Source organism: Lachancea thermotolerans (genome assembly GCF_000142805.1).
Source record: "Lachancea thermotolerans CBS 6340 chromosome D complete sequence".
Classification (NCBI taxonomy): Eukaryota; Fungi; Ascomycota; class Saccharomycetes; order Saccharomycetales; family Saccharomycetaceae; genus Lachancea; species Lachancea thermotolerans.
In genome coordinates this window covers 1,455,435-1,472,681 of record NC_013080.1, presented here as the reverse complement: position 1 = coordinate 1,472,681, position 17,247 = coordinate 1,455,435, and the positions used below count along the sequence as shown (strand labels likewise).

Genomic DNA, 17,247 nt, shown 5'->3' with positions numbered 1-17,247 from the left:
AAAATTCCAGTTTTATCTGACGCGTTCCTGTAACTCGACCATCTGTTGAACTTGCATTTGCATCAACTCTTTCAAATCATCGACATCATTCTCCAGCTCTTCCACTCTCTCTGACCTTTCCCCAAGCAATTGTAGCGTGGCGTTTAGTTTCTTTTCCAGAGCATCCGAATGAGCCAAAGATTCTTTAAGCTGTGATTTTGTTTTGTTTGCATTGCTGTTTTCTTCCATCAACTTGACTATCGTGTCATTGATGTTCTGTTTCTCTTTCAGTAATCGCGAATTTGAATCTTTCAAAGAAGCTAGTTCTGTTTCAAGCCTTCTTATCTGGCTACCTAAGCGAGATACCATTTGAGCGTTCATTTGACTGTTCTGGGACGGTTTGACAACAGTTTTCTGCTGCTGAGAAGGAGTTAAATCCAATGAAGCCAAACTGCTTTTCCTAAGGGAGCTAGAAAACTCGATCTCCTCGTTCTGTGAGAACTCCCCTAAGCTATATTGAGATCCTAGGCCCGACGTCTCATTTTCATTCTCGAAGGATTCTTGTAAATTCTCAATATCTTGAATTTCCCAATCGGAAATACGTTCAATCTTTTGTTCCCCATTCGAGGGCCTTTCTGGCCTTGCTTTTTGGTTGTCTTCGCGCGGCGAATCTAATGGTTTCTTTGGCTTAACGAGATGTTCTTCCAGCTCCAGCTTCTGGATTCGATATTTTTCTTGCCATAGCTTCAGGTCTTCCCTGACATTTCGCAGATCAATTTCGAGGCTCTGGGTGATATCTGTCAACCTGCTAACCTCTTTCTCTAGCGAAGATTTTTCGGCTTTATAAAAAGATATGGCGGATTTTAATGAAGTCTGGTTTTTTTTTGCTGCTCCGAGTGCTTCTTCAGCAGCATCAAGCGCTCGCTGAGTGCTTTCGAGCTTTGCTTCTAGTTCGTATGTTCTTTGCCTGAAAGAAGATTCTATGCTCGACCAGTTACCCCTACTGGCTTTCAACTGATTCTCTAAAGCATTGTATTTCGACAGTAGCTTCGAACCACTAGCTGAATTTTCAACGGCGCCCCCTTTCGGTTGGGTGCTTGAAAATTGATACAGTTTTATTCTCATTTCTTCAAGTTTTGTCTCTAACCGTGTAATTTCAGAACGTGAAGTTTCGTCCAGTGTCTGATATTTCAAACTTGCTTTGATAGAAATTTCCTCATTTTGATCTCGTAATCTTCTAACCTGCAACTGTGACTGAGCGCTTTGGCTCTCTGCATCCTCAAGTGATTTTTTAAGCTTGCTCAATACTTCTGTCTTGAGCTCTTCGGTGTCCTTGGTCGCCCGGTCTCGCTCGCTGGTGGTAGAATCTAGTTGCCGCTCAAGTTCTTTCCTTTGGGACTGCATCTCCTCAAGCCTGTTTTCCAACAAAGCATTTGCAGCTGACTTAGCGTCGAGGAGCTTCTTTTTGGAGTCTAGTGACTTCTCCGTAGCTTTCAGTTTGTCTCGCAGCTCTTTAATGGTAGAATTGTTGCGCAGTTCTAATTTAGACAGGTTCTCACCTTCCTCCCGTAGTTCCTCGATTATGTTGTCTTTCTCCCTAATCAGTTTCATTAAGCTTGAACCAGAGGGTTGGCCCCGCGGCGCTAAGCTTTCGACATGCTTTCTCAGGTAGGGTTTTAAAATGTCAACCACAGTTTCCGCTGGCAGGTCACGGTAATCGGACGGAAGAATAGCGTCGAGCTCACATGCCGAAGACGGGCCGTCTTTTGCAAGTTCTACATGTATCTCTTCTTCACGCCCCGCTGGTTGGACCAAGTCGGGTGATTCGCTGCCCTTTGCTTCAATATTCAAATCCGAAGTTGCACGGCTCGGCGTTGGCGAATCAGGTTTCTTTCCCTTTCTTCTCGATTTGGCCCGTGCAGCCAGAGAGAGCCGTTCCTCAATGGAAAGCTTTTTATTCGAATTAGACATCAAGGCAAGGGTCAATGCCAGAGACTGATGACAACTAGGCTCATAGCTCGAAATCCCATGATGTCTACAGCCTTGATCTACAAGGCACTGATATTCCATGATCATCAAAGACGATTTATCTGTTCATAATCGTTAAAAATTAAGCCCTGTAGGGGGCTCGAACCCCTAACCTTATGATTAAGAGTCATACGCGCTACCGATTGCGCCAACAAGGCTAACTCATGAAGAATTGAGATTGTAGTACATATTGGTACAGCTTTTTAATCATGTGATATATGTTCTATGTAAGTGAGGCTCTTTTAGTATAACTAACTTAGGCCGTTTCATGGAATCCTCCCCCCTCCTTTTGATATTTGGTAAGGGTTGCACAACTGTGCACATCCTGGTGGCCATAAGCTTGGCCGCCAGACTACCTTTCTTTGTTGTTGCTTGCTTTAACAACGAAGTCAGCAAAGAGACTAGCCAAATCTTTCTTCTCGGGGCTTATGGTTTGATTTTCTGCAAATTATCGGGAACTTTAACGTCAATAACACGATATATGCTTCACTTTGGCTATTTGAAGGAATGTTTTAGGGTGATTGAGATCAGTGTTTTAATACGTCAGGTGAGAGGTATACCCCCAAGACAGTGAATACATTACTTAAGCTCATGAATTCCCAAGCTATATTGGAGACTGTTGGCGGGACTTACGTTTGATGATCCACACGATTCTTGTTCACTGCAGTCATGAATAAGTTTCGTGTCGTCGCGATAACTCTCAATGGGCACATGACTACATACATACATGATGAAAAAAAAGTTCTCCAGCGCATCAACATCACTTTAGAGGCCTCGCATCTCATCGCATCGCGCAAGTCCACGGCAATTATAGACGCGTGTTTGCTAGCATAAGTCCGGGATCATGACATCCGAACCTATACCGTTATCAAAACTCTCCAAAAGTTTAGAAGAGTGCTCAGGCTATGACTTTCAGGTTCTCCTCAGAACTCTCACTTCTTCCAAGTACGTCGACGACAAGCTTCTGAAGTCAGATCTGGCAGTTTTTGTCGCCAAAGTTTTGAAGCTTCTCAGATCTGGTGAAGACTACCATGTGTGGAAGGCATGCCATCTAATCAATGTGTTGTGCTCCTATAATCCGGTAGTTTTATGTTCTCAGGCTGGCGAGTTTTTGACTTTGACTTTCAACAAGCTCGAGCAGAAAGCGAGCTACTATAGAACCACTATCACCAGCTCTCATGGTCGGACTTTGTTGGCCTGTTTGGTACGTACAGTGGGACTACTGATCGATTTAGTGCGCGGAAAGCCAGCCTTGACCCGCGAAGTGCTTACCCCTAGACTGTCAGTCATCATTTCAACTCTAGTAAACCTGTCTCAGTTCGAACCGAAAATGTGTCTTTCAATTTTGAGGAAGTTATTGTTACGCAATACTACAACTTTCAGGCCCCACGCCAACAAATTCAAAATGGTTTTAACGAATTTGCTTTCCAAGGATTATTTCCACTTTGATAGTGCCACCAGAAAACTTATTGCACAAAATTTTGCGCTCCTGAACTTGGCTAAGTTTAGCAGCGCGGCTAAGGATGAGACGAAAAGCCATCACAATACGTACCAAGATGATCAGTGGAGAAAAGGTTTGATGTCCGTTTTGTATAGCTTTAAGCCCGTTATCAGTTTGTGTGGAGAGATACTTGACTTTTCTGCCGATCCTGACATGCAAAAACTGCTGCAAGGGCTTCCGGCTCCCCGGAATGGTTCGCCAGAAGAGATTTTCTCCCCTCTTGAGATCGATTTGAATAAGCCTATCACATTGTGGGCCATAGCAAAGAGATTGAACATTTTGAGTGACCTGACAATTGCTTTTATCTCACAGCCCACGCACTTCCAATTAAGAATTCCCTTGCGCGGTATCATTCAGATATCAGAGGCTGTTCTTAGCTTGACAACGAACTACTTGCCCCTTCAGCGCACACTTCGCCGTGATACTGAACTAACGTCCACCGTCGACGCACTTCTGCCGTGCTTGCAAATGTGTGGAATAAGTTTGCTCCGAGTTACCTCTCAATATTATGGGAAATGCACATTTCCCTACACCTCAAACATCCTGAGCTCTTTAGAGCTGTTCGTCCCTTTGAAAAAAGGAACCACTTCGGTTGATTTTGACAGGGTTAGAAGCCTGGAAGGCGAGATGTTTGAGTTGATCAAAGTTGCGGATTATTACGCACGCCAGCTGGGTCTATCACTGGGTGAAACAACTCTCTTTGCTAAGCTAGTCGATACCTCAATGTATTTGGTGAAGGATACGGTCTTACTAAACCAGCTTTATGGGGAACATAACGCTGGTGCACAGAAGCATTCAAACAAAGCAAAAAAAGCTAATAAGCAAAGCAAAGGATCAATGTCTGACATGTATTCTCATCCACAGGAGTTTACTTCTGTGCGCACGTTAAAGGACTTTGATGCGCTCAACGATTTCCTTGTGAGCGTTGTTTCCCGCTTCAAGCTGTCCTCCGTTCAGCAAATTCAAATCTCCAAATTTTGCATAAGCAATTCTGTGAAGCTAAGCAAAGAGAGAGGTCAACTTCCGCATAGCTTTGTTAGGCTTTTGCGTGCTTTAGTCCTGCATCCGGGGTATGATCGAATTTCTATCTTGCCAATAGCTGTAACGTTACTGAAGAAACAGGGGGATGATGTGTTTGCTCTGTTCTGTAACCCCAGATTGCCCTTCGGAGCAGTTCAAAGGACCAGTGAAGCTCTGAATACATACCAAGGAAATCTTTCGAGCACAGCCCATGAAGAAGATGCAGGCCAGTTTTCTGGACTTTCAGAAACCCCGCCAAAGGAAGACGAGTTTGAACAAGAAGCCGTCAGCTCCCGCGGAAACCAAGTGCAAAACATAAAAGATCACTCTTCATTATATTACGAGTCGACGATGAATGGAAACGTGAAACGTCTAATAAGTGAAGAGCCAGAAAAAGTCTTCAAAAAGAGGGCTCTCGCAACAGTAATGCACAACGGAGCTCAACAGCAAGAAACTCTCACGACAGTGGAAAAAGCCGAAACTGAAGTGGCGTCTATTCCTGTTGAATTTATCCAGGAGAAAGAGACGACGGTCAAAGTCGATGAGGATCAAGAAAGTGGCGGTGAGTCAGAATTCGAAATTCCAGAGATAAACGTAAGCGAGGATGACGAAGACTAGAACAATTTAGCTCAGAGCGCGCTTTCGTGAAAAATCAATCTGACGCAGCCCTCATTGTCAGTGTATGTACATTTAGTTTTTATTAAAAGCCTGTAAAAACCTGGGAGCTGCTGTTGCACACAATCTTTTTGAACAGCTTTTTGGCCTTTTATTAGATGAGATAGAACTTCAAATATCTTTCCGGCAACAATGTCTGCTTCCGTCGATTCGGAAGATGTGTCAATTGCTAAGAAGTTTTCAACAAATATTTGCAACTTCCTCCATAAAACGGAGTTTTGGTGTTTTGTAAGATCCCCGGTCTCTTGATCGAACACTGGCCCTGAGCCTTTGTTTCTTACCTTCATTAGCTCCATAAAGGATTCAAGTCCCCGGTTCAGGGATTTCTGAAATTTCAGCGCTTCTTTGAGAGCATCTAACGGCTCCATTGTTAGATATTCCTTGCTCGTTTTTAGACGAAGACGCTCTTCACAGAAGGCAAGACACAGTCCGATTGGATCAGATCTTTCCGAAGTAAACATTACCTTTCTCGAAAATTCATGCCAGGAGCCGTGAGATTCTTCTGTGTCTGCATGTCGCTTGAGCTTTAGCACTTCAATGGCATCGAGTACCTGTTTCAAAAAATAGCCCTTGTTTTCAATTTCTCTCTCAACACTCCCAACGTAGATTGATAACTGATTATCATTGTCCATTAATGCCAACTCCCCAATCTAAAATCAAGACAACACTTCTTAAGGTGTGGTCGTAATGTTGATTAAATATATAAGGTTGTACCATAGCTTGATCTTGGTCACGTGTGTATATGCTAGTAATGTTATCAAAAATTTTAGAGACCATGCTCACTGAAAGCTTCAAGGGTTGCAACCAGCAATAAAAAGTTCAAGCATGTCTTCAATTACTCAAAACGAACTCGCAAGCCTCGATGAAAGCTCCAAGAAAGAGATCATGACATTTTTGGAGTCTGAAAACTCGAAGCAGAAGGTCCAAATGTCCATTCACCAGTTCACCAATATCTGTTTCAAGCAGTGTGCCACTACGATGAACTCTGGAAACCTGAGCTCTCAAGAAGAAACGTGTTTGAATAACTGCGTGAACAGGTTCTTGGATACCAACATCCGGATCGTGAAGGGCCTTCAAAGTATTCAATAAAACAATCATCGTATCATGTATATATAACGCCATTCATAAAAATTAAGGCAATTCAAAACTGTGAGCCACCATTGAAGTCAGTTTTTGACGCTCTTCTGTGTCCCAGATACAACCGTTTTGTTGCAGAGCCTGCAAAAACTTTCGTAGGTGGGCGCTAGTTCGGCCATCTAGAGTGCCCTCTAGACGGCACTTCTCGCTCAAAATCAATGCGCATGCGAGAAGGTCATATTTGTGAGCGACAATGCGCTCCTCGGGGCAGACACTAACTAAGTGGGTAAGAGTAGAGAGAACCTGGTGAACAAGTGGCATGAAAAGTGTGATAAATGCGTTGCGAATGATGTGTTCACCAATATTGAATATGACCCTCTGTAGGTGCACAACAGATTTTGGGCCTAGAATGTCAAAAATCGTGTCCATGTATTGCAAAACTTGCACCGTCAAGTCCTTGTAATCAGCAGCTATTCGAGGCAGTGTTGCCTGTAATAAAATTTCTGACATGAACTGGCTAACGTGAAGATCATAAGAAGCGCAGTCTTTCGCAAACTGAGCTTTGCAAAGAGGGATGTACGTAGAAAAAACCAAATCCCAGATCTTTGCAGTTAAAATAGGTTCTGTTGAGGGCGGAAAGTGGTACCACAGGGATTTTAGCGAAGAATCGAATATTTCGAATAGACCAGTGTTTGCGAAATCAAAATGATTAGCGTCTGTGAGGTCTATTGATTCTGTGAGAAACTGCCTCAACAAAACAACACCCTGAAGTTTAATTCCCTCAAGATCAGTAGTGTCATCCATCAAGTTCAGAATACCTGGCGTGACCCACCACAGGTTCGATGAAATATTACGGTGTTCTATGTGTGCAAGGACGACATAAAACAACGGTATCGACCTCTTGCCACCATTTTCTTGCCATGCGTTGCGGACTTTGTCTTCTTGCAGGCTAAATCCTTTTGTTGGCCTTAATGTTAACGTATTGGAGCCTTTTAGCCGGCCTGCAGCGGAAATCTGTTTATTTCTAAGTTGTATGAGCATTGCTCGCAGATCCTCAGCTAAAATTGCCCATACTTCTGCATTCATGACGGCTTTAATACATTCCAGACAACCTTGCCTTATTTCACCGTTCAGTCTTTTGTCTAAGCAATAAAAGGTGATGCTCTTTATAGCGGCAGCTATCCCAATTGAGCTCATTTGAGTGTGCTCCTTTAAGAGTTGATCGCAAACATCGGAAAGTTCCTCTGCTGTGGGCTTGTAGTCAAGAGAACTGCCAACGTTACCAATGAACGTAGTGATGCTCTTGTCCCGGTCCATTCCAGTTTTATCTTCTGTACTTCTTGAATCACGAGTCTCTGAGATGAGAGACCAGAAGCTCGAAAGTGAAATAATCGAAAAACATATAGTATAAACTGTTGAGTGATGCTTAAATCTGCCAAGGCCTTGGGCCTGAGAGGCTTTGCTAGGAAACTTTGTATATCTGACGAGGTCAGAAGTGCATTGTCCCTTGGGAAACCAGTGGTGGCTCTTGAATCAACTATCATTACACATGGATTGCCCTTTCCCCAAAACATGCAAATGGCCAAAAATGCCGAGTCAATAATTAGGAATAACCATGCAGTTCCTGCTACCATTGCATTTATGAATGGCGTTCCGAAGGTCGGTCTATCTCTTCATGAAATTGAGCAACTGGCTGGCTCAGCAGGAAGCCTCCCGATAAACAAGGTGTCGCGACGCGACATTGCCTATACCATGGCCAATAACTTATTTGGAGGCACCACCATTTCTAGCACTATGATACTCGCACATATGGCTGGCATCCAGATTTTTGCAACAGGTGGTTTAGGCGGGGTGCATAGGGGAGCCGAGGTTACAATGGATATTAGCGCAGATCTTGAGGAGCTGGGCAAAACACCTGTGGCAGTTGTTTGCGCTGGGCCGAAAGCTATTCTTGATATTGAAAAGACGATGGAGTTCCTAGAAACTAAAGGGTGTATGGTAGCCACTTTGGGACCTCCTGGGGTCAAGGTCCCCGGGTTTTACTGTAGGGAATCAAATGTGACCTCCCCTTATAGTTTCGAAACTTTCAAAGACGCAGCTCGAATTATCGAAAGTGGCCACCAGTTAGGGCTTGGCTCCGGGTCTTTGCTCTGCATCCCACCCCCGCCGGAAGTGGCTCTGGAGGACTCGTTTATCGAGGCTGTTATCGATAAAGCTTCTCATAAAGCAGAGAAAATGGGAATTAAAGGTAAGCAGCTAACACCATTCCTACTTTCCGAAATTGCTCACAAAACCAATGGGCTATCTGTGAGTAGTAATATTGATTTCGTTATGAACAACGCTAAAGCTGGCTCCCAAATAGCCTGTGAGCTTTCTAAATTGCAGTCCCCAGATAAGAATCTTACATATTTCCAGCCTTCCGGAGTTTACGATGGAATCCAAGCAGATGAACGTGTGAACTCTGAAAAACTGAATATCGCTGTTGTTGGCGCAATTGCCCTGGATACACACTGCTCATCTTTAAATGAGATCCGTATGGCTGATTCAAACCCGGGAAAAATTGGTTCAGCGATAGGAGGCGTTGGCTACAATGTGGCCTTGGCAGCCCATTTATCCAATAGGTATCAAAGTGTGTCCACAAGCTTGGTATCAAGTTTGGGGAATGACCTCTCTGGGTCGGCTATTTGCGAAAAGATGAAATTGAATTCAAAAACTATTTACCGGGATGATAAGAATCCAACCGCACAATACCTATCAGTTCACTCGAGTGGGGGCGAGCTTGTGGTAGCATGCTCAGACATGGACATAATTGCAAAACTGCCTCCATCATATGTGTCCGACCGCTTAGAGAGCCTCGCCCCTAAAGTAGTGATTGCAGATGCAAATGTCTCAGTTGAAGTCCTGAATCTGCTGATGGTGCTCCAGGAGAAATTAGGATACAAGCTAATATTTGAGCCAACTTCTGATACGAAAGCCCGAAAGCTAAGCCAATTGAGCAATCTTAGCCCTTTTCCGGATCATAGGTTCTACACAATCACGCCAACAGTGTCAGAGCTTGAGAGCATATTTGAGGCCTTCAAGGAAGCAAACAAATTTGACGTAAACAAGTGGTTTCCCGTTTTAGATTCATTGCAAATTGACGCGGCCCTCAAGAAGCTTCGATCCGGTGAAAACCCAGCCGTTATGCAACAACTAACAAAGAAAGGTATTTTACAGATGGCCTGCTACCTGCTTCCCTATTTTCCGAATATACTAATTAAGGATGGAGCAAATGGACTTTTCCTTGTGACTGTCAAGGACTGTATGTCCGACATTAAAGGCAAGGCATCATTGGCGAACTTTTCATTCTTAGCTGAAGGTTTACAGGTTAACGGTAAGAAAAGAGGGGTTCTGTTTGAGCACTATGAAGTTCCTGAAAAAAGTGTTGTAAAGAATGTAACTGGTGCGGGCGACACATTACTTGGTGTGTTGTCAAATGAAATATGTTTTAAAGGCGATATATTTGACGCGGAACCCCTCCAGAGGTATGAGTGCACTAGACGTGCACAATTAGGGGCCAAGCTAACAGTTGAAGATTGTGGGGCAGTCAGTGAAAATTTGGCGAGACTCCCGTAAAGTCATGCGTTTATAGGTTAATTTTTTTTTATACTAGAGTTTTGACCTTCTGCGCGAAAGTCTCTCTTGTTGGAGGACTTAGTGGTTTATCGCCACCCAAGTACTGGCTAAACAAAAATTTTCCTATCAAAGGCTCGTCAACTCGTCCCAACATCATGCACTCGTTTTGTTTGCGAGACCTGTAAGAGAGTTGGAGCGATCCATTTGCTTGTAGCTCGATAATCAAGTCATCATTTTTTGGGACAGAGCCTTTTCTTGTAAATGCATTTTTCAGTTCTTGTAGGCCGCGAGAAACTGCTTCTTGATTTTTTTGGCATTCTGGGTGATTCAAAATGGACTTTACAAGCCCATCTTTCAAGTGGTTGAAGTCGGTATTTCTGATGGGAGTTATTTTAGCCATAAATCTAACACCTCCGTCGATGAGGCTGCCAACAAGAACTCTTGATTTAGTTGCGTCTTTGAGAGCGGCCCCAACATTTTCTGAGTGTGACTTCGCACTGTCGGTGTCTAAAAAGGCCTTGCACAAATAAGTTGGATTCAAAATTTTCGGTATGAGAGGTAGATCTTCATTAGCAACATAAATGCCGAGCGCATAGACCTTGAATCCCAAGAACGTGACAGATCGTGGCCCAAACCCCAACAGTGTGTACTTCGTGGTTAAAAGAGTTTCAGGAGGGGACAAAACAACAGTGAAGGGTGAAACGGACTTATCAACCTCAACTGAGCTCTCACTATTTTCAATGGGTCCAGCGTCATTCGTTATGGAATCTTTTTGCAGCATGAAAAGGCCAGAGATAAACGCACCCGCACCTAATGCTAATATCGTTTTATAAGGTGGGATATGCTTCTTCTTCAGACCATGGGTGAGGAGATTTCTCTTCTGATAGTATTGAATATAATGGAAGCTTCTTGGAATAGTAGCCCCCCTTGCGAGTGCTCTTATCATACCGAAACTGCTTTATTAAATTCAAATAATAAACCGTCCTTTCCCTCCGTTAAAATGAACACTTAATTGCTCCTTATTGTCTCTCCGCTGAGAAAAATGAAAAATCTGATAAATATAGTTCCGGTTGAAGCGCACATAAATAATAAAGCTTAAAAACATCTTTTAACTTGTTATTAAAACTACAGAGCATCTTCGGAGACATCATCGTGGAAATACTTGCCTTCCAGAGTGGGTTTGATAACGCCTGTTCTAATCAAATAATCTCCAAAGTGTTCGCCTTCCCCTCTCTCTAGAGACCATTTCTTGAATAAAGGTTTCAAAATTCCCAATATTTCTTCTTCCTTGATAGAGGCTCTGTAAAGCTTGTTTAGTCTTTGCCCATAATAACCGCCACCCAGCATTAGGTTGTACGTTCCTGGGGCTTTACCAACGCAAGCAACCTCAGCTAGCCATGGACGAGCGCATCCGTTAGGACACCCTGTCATTCTCATCACGATAGAATCATGGCGCAATCCATACTGCTCTAAAGCGTCTTCGAGTTTAGCAATCAAAACGGGGAGGTAACGCTCGGACTCTGCCATGGCAAGACCGCACGTTGGCAGAGCAACACACGCCGCGGAAGAAAGCCTTAAGCCACTAAATGAAGTGTTGTCGAGCTTGTACTTCTTGAGTAAAAGCTTTATATCCTCAAGATTCTCATCCTTAATATCGCTTATAACAACGTGCTGATTTCCTGTTAAACGGAAGTGGCCGCTGTTGGTCTTTTGCATGTGTAATGCCACCTTTTTCAAACCGGTCTTTTGAGGCAAATCAACAGTGTCCTCGATCCTTCCATTTTCGATAAAGATGGTAAAGTGGTTCATCCCAGTCTCATCCCTAACCCAGCCAAAGTAATCAATGTTAGACTTGATCTCATAGGGCTGTTCTGGCTCAAACTTTTTGCCCCAGAGCTCCTCAACCTTTTGTTTGTAAACTTCAACACCCATGTCATCAATTGTATACTTTAAACGTGCGTGTTTACGGTTTTGACGATCACCGTTATCCCTTTGAACAATCATCACTTTTTCAATGGCTATGTGAACGTCTTCGGCTTTCACGAAGCCAAAAGAAGATCCAGTCCTTGGGTATGTCTTTTTGTTGTTATGGGTGGTACCCATACCGCCACCAACGTATAAGTTAAAACCTTTAACAACCTGAGTTTTTTCGTCAACGATAGCGATTAGTCCCACGTCGCTCGACCAAACATCGACATCATTGAAAGGCGGAACCGTCACATTGACTTTGAACTTTCTGGGTAGATATGTTGGCCCATATAAGGGCTCTTGGTCAACGAGCGCGTTCCCACTAACGAGCGTTTTCTTCTTTATTGGACCTTCCTGTCTATTTTCAAAAATAGAAGGCCAATTTGGGCTTTCATCTTTCTCATCAGCACCTTCCAGCCAGATTTCATGGTACGCAGTAGTCTGCGGTAGCAAATGCTCGGAAATTTTAGCCGAGATATCAGAAACTTGTTTGTGAACCTTGGCATTCACAGGAAGAGCCGAAAGCATGACATTTCTATTCACATCACCGCATGCAGCCAATGTATCCATGAGAGTAGAGTTCATAGCCCTAATAGTGTGTTTTAAATTTCTCTTAACTACACCATGAAGTTGGAAGGTTGCCCTTGTAGTCACTTTTACGGTGCCATTGCCGGTCTTGTCTGCGAGATGGTCGAGAACAAGCCACTGTTCAGGAGTAGCCTTCCCTCCGGGAAGTCTTATTCTGCTCATAAAAATATAGTAGGGTTCCAACCCTTGGGCCTTTCTTGTATCTCTAATATCACGATCATCTTGCATGTAAATACCATGGAATTTTGTTAGCTGTTGATCAGACGCAGATATCGCGCCAGTTGAGTCGTCAGCCAACCCCTCCACAATAGTTCCTCTCAAGAAGTTGGACTCGATTTTGATATCTTCGTTAGTGATCGGCTTTGGTTCATCTGGAACGGCTGCGCCAGATACGCCCAATGCCTCCCAAAGTCTGACTTCCCATTCCTTGTAGCCAGTTTGGTAACCGTCAGCGTCCTGATCGTCGCCTAGGCCCAAAGGAACCAGAGGTTTGGCTGAAAGTAATTCAAGCTTGGCATAAAGGTCTTTAGAAGGCTTGTTATAGTAATGCTTGTCCTCCTTTCGTGGCCAGTAGAGAGAGTCACCTAGGCCAAAAACAGAAAAGTTTAGAGAAGCCAAGTCGATATCCAGAGAAGCTTTTAACGTATCCCAAAAAGCTTTTCCATCTTGAGGGAATTCACCTTGGCCAGCGGTAGAGGTGACAAATATCACATTCTCCTCGTCTGGGAAAGTTTCAAAGTCGATATCGTCCATTGATAGAGCTGAAGCTTTTAAGCCTCTAGCAGCTGCTCTCGTTGCGAGTCTCTTAGCGAGATTAGCAGCATTTCCGCCGTCCGAAGCGTAGTAGATGTGCAGAGGAGGTCCAGATAGCCCTTCCAACAGTGCTTCATATGCAGCCTTCGCTCTTCTTTGTTGTTTGGCCTCAATTCCACCACTCGCGGATTGTTTCAAATTCCTAGCGAGGTCAGGGTTTTTTTTTGTCAAAAGGCTTAACTTGTTCTCTCTTTCGAGGAATTGTTGGAGTTGTCTTTTTATGACAGATGATTCTAACTTGAAAGCGTCCTCTGGGTCATCTTCCCTAGGGTCGTATCTGTAAAGAGGCCAATATCCTGACTCAACTGCGCTCTTTGTCTCTTTCAAAACTTCCAATGGAGAACTATTCTCTGATGAATAAGGAAGATATGCCAGTACAATAGAAGGACCCTTAAATTTAGAAGCCTCTATAAGAGATGTCAACAGCTGCGTGTAGGAAGAGTATACGGCTACCGACGCAACATAAGCTTCGCCAAAATTCATAGCATAGAGACCAACATCCTTTTTTCTCAATTTCGAAGTAGAATTTTTGACCTGCTCATGAGGTTCTGAGTCGATTAGTAACACGTTTATATCTTTTTTGGACGCCAATACGTGATGGACGCCTGAGCTTCCCAAGTCATATGACCAGGCATCGGATCCAATTAGCCACGATGACGTGAATTTAAAGCTTTCGACGGATTTCGCATTTTCCAAAATGTTTAGGGCATTTCTGGAGTCTTGATTCCGCTCTAGGAGGTCGTACAATTCAACAGCAACTTTGTTGGCTTCTTCCAGAGAAGCTTCCTTCAAAGGTTGCTCATTGAAGCGCAGCCACTTAGAAAGCAGTTCCACGATTTTCACCCCCTCGGAGCTATTAAAAGAAGCTGTGTCCAAGGATTTGCGGACAATGGATACCAGCTCTTGTCTCTTCTTTTCTTGGCTCACAAAAAGACCATAGCCGTATTCTGGGCTTGAAGCGTTGATACTTGAATCGCTGTAGTTGTTCAGAATCTGAAGATTATCCGAGAAAAGTTGTTTCAGGACCTTGAGATACGCATCTTCCAGGGAGAAAACCTTTTGAATAGAAGACTGCAGGTGCTCAACCTCGGCAGTATTTGAGGCGCTTTGGCCGATGAAGAGAGCGTGGTCTGGGTTTGTACTGGTAACATTCTGTACCACCTCTTGCAAAGCACGAGCAGTTTCTTTCAACTCACCAATATTGGTTACAATCAGTTGTTGGATACCTCTTTCAACTAGTAAGTTGAAGTCTGCAAAGAAATCGAGCAAGATAGGCTCGAACCCGCTAGGTGATAGAGGGTTGTTGGTTCTTTGAATAATTGCAATATTTTGAACTGAGGTAGGCACCTGCTCGAAAAACTCGTTGAAATTCCAAGGTCTGTAAACCTGTATGTCAATTAAGGCAGCGTTCGAGGGCAATTCTCGAACAAAACTCTCACCATAAGGTGAGAGGTTGATAATTAGAGTGGAGGGTGACTCAGCGCTGCAGTGATACGATGACTTTTTGAGTGTTTCGTATACGGCGTCTCCTTCAGATGGCTCTTGCGCCACTTCGAATGGGGTTAATTTAACAGGAGCTATCTCTCCGACACATGCTAAGTTCACAAAATGAAGTACAGGCTGCAAGGTCTCGGAAGCGATCCTAGTGGCAGCCACAGCATGCCTGGAGAGGTTATCACTCGTGTTAGAGATTAATGTCACGTACGATAGATCTTTGAGAAGAGGAGCCGCAGAGTACTCGTTGAGCGCCAGTTCAATATTGACCACAACTGGATAGCCTTTCAGCGAATACAAGTGGGGGAGTGCGCTGAGGAGTGTAGCTTCGTCAGTAAAGACAGTAGTGATGCGTTCCTTGGTTAGGCCTTCCACGACAGTCGCAAAAGGATCGGCTGACTTCAATAGCTGCGTGCCTGGGAGATTGTCTGAACCACCCAAGGCACTGGAGAATCCAGAGCTGATGGACTTGGCCTCTGTTGTGTAATAAATAGAGCTCTCGCTGGCGGCAGATAGGTCTGCCAGAAATTTAGCAGGGGTTAACTTAGCCATTGCCCCGGTGCGAGAATAAATAAATAGCTGCTTCAGAGATACCTCAGGTCGAAAGATATCCGATTGGCTTTTGGCTTCAACAGCGTTCGCGCTTCTTATATGGTTTGGCCTGTTGGCGTTGTATTGTATGATGCTCTCCACACAATTGTGGCATTCGTTGGCTCGCTTTTTCTGATTCAAATAACTACCTGCAAAACGCTTGCCGTGCTTCTGGGCACGTTGGTTCGGCTGCACATGCAGCAAACAGCGACCGGAATTTGAATCATGTGCGCTTTCTTCCAATTCATCGCCACAGAAGCAGGCCTACGCAGGTTGTAAAATATCACGTGATCTCATACGGCCATGAGGATATTTTAGCGAGCGCCGCCTCACCAGTCACATGATGTTGTTCGAATCTCAGACCATGCGTTCCCAGTAACTTTGTACGTGTAGTCCCCGCCTCCAACCTGTGGCTCTGCTTATATGTGCAGCCGCACCTCAGCGGCTAACAAAACAGACCACAAAACGCCTCTAGCCAGAGCGCTCGTATTCGTGGTTCAACGCTTCTTCTATAGTTTGGTTGGGATTTGGGATTCCTGCTTGCTTCAAGGAAGCCGCGACTTTTTCAAGCTCCTCTATCTTTGATAGCCTTATTCTTTCGCACTCTCTAACAGTTTCTTCATCTGCTTGAAATTAGTAATTAGCTCGCCGGCGATGTGCTAAGTTTGAAACGGTAGGATATATAACATACAGTTGTTTTGTAACTTGGCCAATATCTCGCGTTTCACGCGTTGCTTCTCATCTTCGCTTAACATGTCTAAAGGATCCCCTATTCACGACGTTGGTTTGTTTATGATCTAAAAATCTCGGAAGTAATCTTTGAAAACTTATTATTGAGTTTCAACGCCGCGTTACCCGAACTTTATCACAAGTGTCTTCTTGAACGACATTAGGCTAAGTTCATTTGCCACCTTTAAACTAAACAAGTACCAGCATCCAACAGCGCAGTTGCAGTGAGTTTGAATAAGCGACAATGGTACTGGAAGCTACAGTTTTGATCGTGGATAACTCCGAGTTCTCCAGGAATGGTGACTTCCCAAGAACAAGATTCGAAGCGCAGATCGACGCAGTGGAGTTCCTCTTTCAAGCGAAGAGGAACGGTAACCCCGAGAACTCAGTAGGCCTAATCTCGGCTGCCGGTACAAACCCTCAGGTTCTTTCAACATTCACGTCGGAGTTTGGCAAAATTCTGGCGGGATTGCATGACACGACTATCGGGGGCAAAGTCCGACTGAGTACGGCGATCCAGATCGCGGCACTTACTCTGAAGCATCGACAAAACAAAGTACAGCACCAGCGGATTATCGTGTTTGTGTGCAGCCCTGTGACGGATGACAGGGAAGAGCTCATAAAGCTCGCCAAGAGGCTGAAAAAGAATAAGATCGCAGTGGATGTGGTAAATTTTGGCGAGACCGCTGCCAACACGGCTATTTTGGAAGAGTTTGTGCAGGCCGTGAATAACCCTCAGGAAGAGAGCAGTCACATCGTCTCGGTGGCTCCGGGCCCAAGGCTGCTCTACGAGCACGTCGCTGCTTCTCCCGTTGTTCTAGAGGAGGGTGCAGAGCCAGGTTTTGGCGGAGCCGGAGCTTCAGGCCTTGGCGGTGAGGATTTCATGGACTTTGGAGTTGACCCCTCGATGGACCCAGAATTGGCTTTGGCTTTGCGCCTATCAATGGAAGAAGAACAAGCTAGGCAGGAGAGGCTTAGACAGGGGCAAGACGGTGGAGCAAAGAAGGAGGAATCATCCAGTGGTTAGTGACGGATTCTGTCAGCGGGATGATTTCTGCTTCGGCCCTCCATAATCGAAGACCCGCCGCGGAACTGTTTCGCGCCAGCGCTGTTCGTCTTGTATAATATATGATGGCGATGATCGAGCCATCAAGGTATCCAAAACAACT

At 44.5% G+C, this 17,247-nt stretch overlaps 9 protein-coding genes and 1 non-coding gene across 10 annotated transcripts; 4 read left to right on the top strand and 6 right to left on the bottom strand.

Moving 5' to 3' along the window:
- Positions 1-12: 12 nt before the first annotated feature.
- Positions 13-2,055, bottom strand: SGM1 (Sgm1p; the record flags this gene model as incomplete). Its single annotated transcript, XM_002553428.1, has 1 exon — positions 13-2,055. One exon carries the CDS (start codon positions 2,053-2,055, stop codon positions 13-15), a length of 2,043 nt encoding a protein of 680 aa, XP_002553474.1.
- Positions 2,056-2,092: 37 nt separating this feature from the next.
- Positions 2,093-2,165, bottom strand: KLTH0D17666r. Its single transcript has one exon. It is a non-coding gene; the product is annotated as a tRNA-Lys (tRNA).
- A 686-nt stretch (positions 2,166-2,851) lies between these two features.
- On the top strand, positions 2,852-5,146 carry RIX1 (Rix1p; the record flags this gene model as incomplete). Its single annotated transcript, XM_002553427.1, has 1 exon — positions 2,852-5,146. One exon carries the CDS (start codon positions 2,852-2,854, stop codon positions 5,144-5,146), a length of 2,295 nt encoding a protein of 764 aa, XP_002553473.1.
- Positions 5,147-5,157: 11 nt separating this feature from the next.
- Positions 5,158-5,835, bottom strand: MCM22 (Mcm22p; the record flags this gene model as incomplete). Its single annotated transcript, XM_002553426.1, has 1 exon — positions 5,158-5,835. The coding sequence occupies one exon, from the start codon at positions 5,833-5,835 to the stop codon at positions 5,158-5,160; it is 678 nt and encodes a 225-aa protein (XP_002553472.1).
- Positions 5,836-6,028: 193 nt separating this feature from the next.
- On the top strand, positions 6,029-6,292 carry TIM8 (protein transporter TIM8; the record flags this gene model as incomplete). Its single annotated transcript, XM_002553425.1, has 1 exon — positions 6,029-6,292. The coding sequence occupies one exon, from the start codon at positions 6,029-6,031 to the stop codon at positions 6,290-6,292; it is 264 nt and encodes an 87-aa protein (XP_002553471.1).
- A 42-nt stretch (positions 6,293-6,334) lies between these two features.
- TTI2 (Tti2p) lies at positions 6,335-7,597 on the bottom strand (the record flags this gene model as incomplete). The annotated part of the gene is made up of 1 exon (XM_002553424.1): positions 6,335-7,597. The coding sequence occupies one exon, from the start codon at positions 7,595-7,597 to the stop codon at positions 6,335-6,337; it is 1,263 nt and encodes a 420-aa protein (XP_002553470.1).
- A 105-nt stretch (positions 7,598-7,702) lies between these two features.
- Positions 7,703-9,895, top strand: KLTH0D17556g (pseudouridine-5'-phosphate glycosidase family protein; the record flags this gene model as incomplete). Its single annotated transcript, XM_002553423.1, has 1 exon — positions 7,703-9,895. The coding sequence occupies one exon, from the start codon at positions 7,703-7,705 to the stop codon at positions 9,893-9,895; it is 2,193 nt and encodes a 730-aa protein (XP_002553469.1).
- A 28-nt stretch (positions 9,896-9,923) lies between these two features.
- On the bottom strand, positions 9,924-10,841 carry KLTH0D17534g (chalcone isomerase domain-containing protein; the record flags this gene model as incomplete). The annotated part of the gene is made up of 1 exon (XM_002553422.1): positions 9,924-10,841. The coding sequence occupies one exon, from the start codon at positions 10,839-10,841 to the stop codon at positions 9,924-9,926; it is 918 nt and encodes a 305-aa protein (XP_002553468.1).
- Positions 10,842-11,020: 179 nt separating this feature from the next.
- On the bottom strand, positions 11,021-15,310 carry MET5 (sulfite reductase (NADPH) subunit beta; the record flags this gene model as incomplete). The annotated part of the gene is made up of 1 exon (XM_002553421.1): positions 11,021-15,310. The coding sequence occupies one exon, from the start codon at positions 15,308-15,310 to the stop codon at positions 11,021-11,023; it is 4,290 nt and encodes a 1,429-aa protein (XP_002553467.1).
- Positions 15,311-16,322: 1,012 nt separating this feature from the next.
- Positions 16,323-17,105, top strand: RPN10 (proteasome regulatory particle base subunit RPN10; the record flags this gene model as incomplete). Its single annotated transcript, XM_002553420.1, has 1 exon — positions 16,323-17,105. One exon carries the CDS (start codon positions 16,323-16,325, stop codon positions 17,103-17,105), a length of 783 nt encoding a protein of 260 aa, XP_002553466.1.
- Positions 17,106-17,247: the final 142 nt, after the last annotated feature.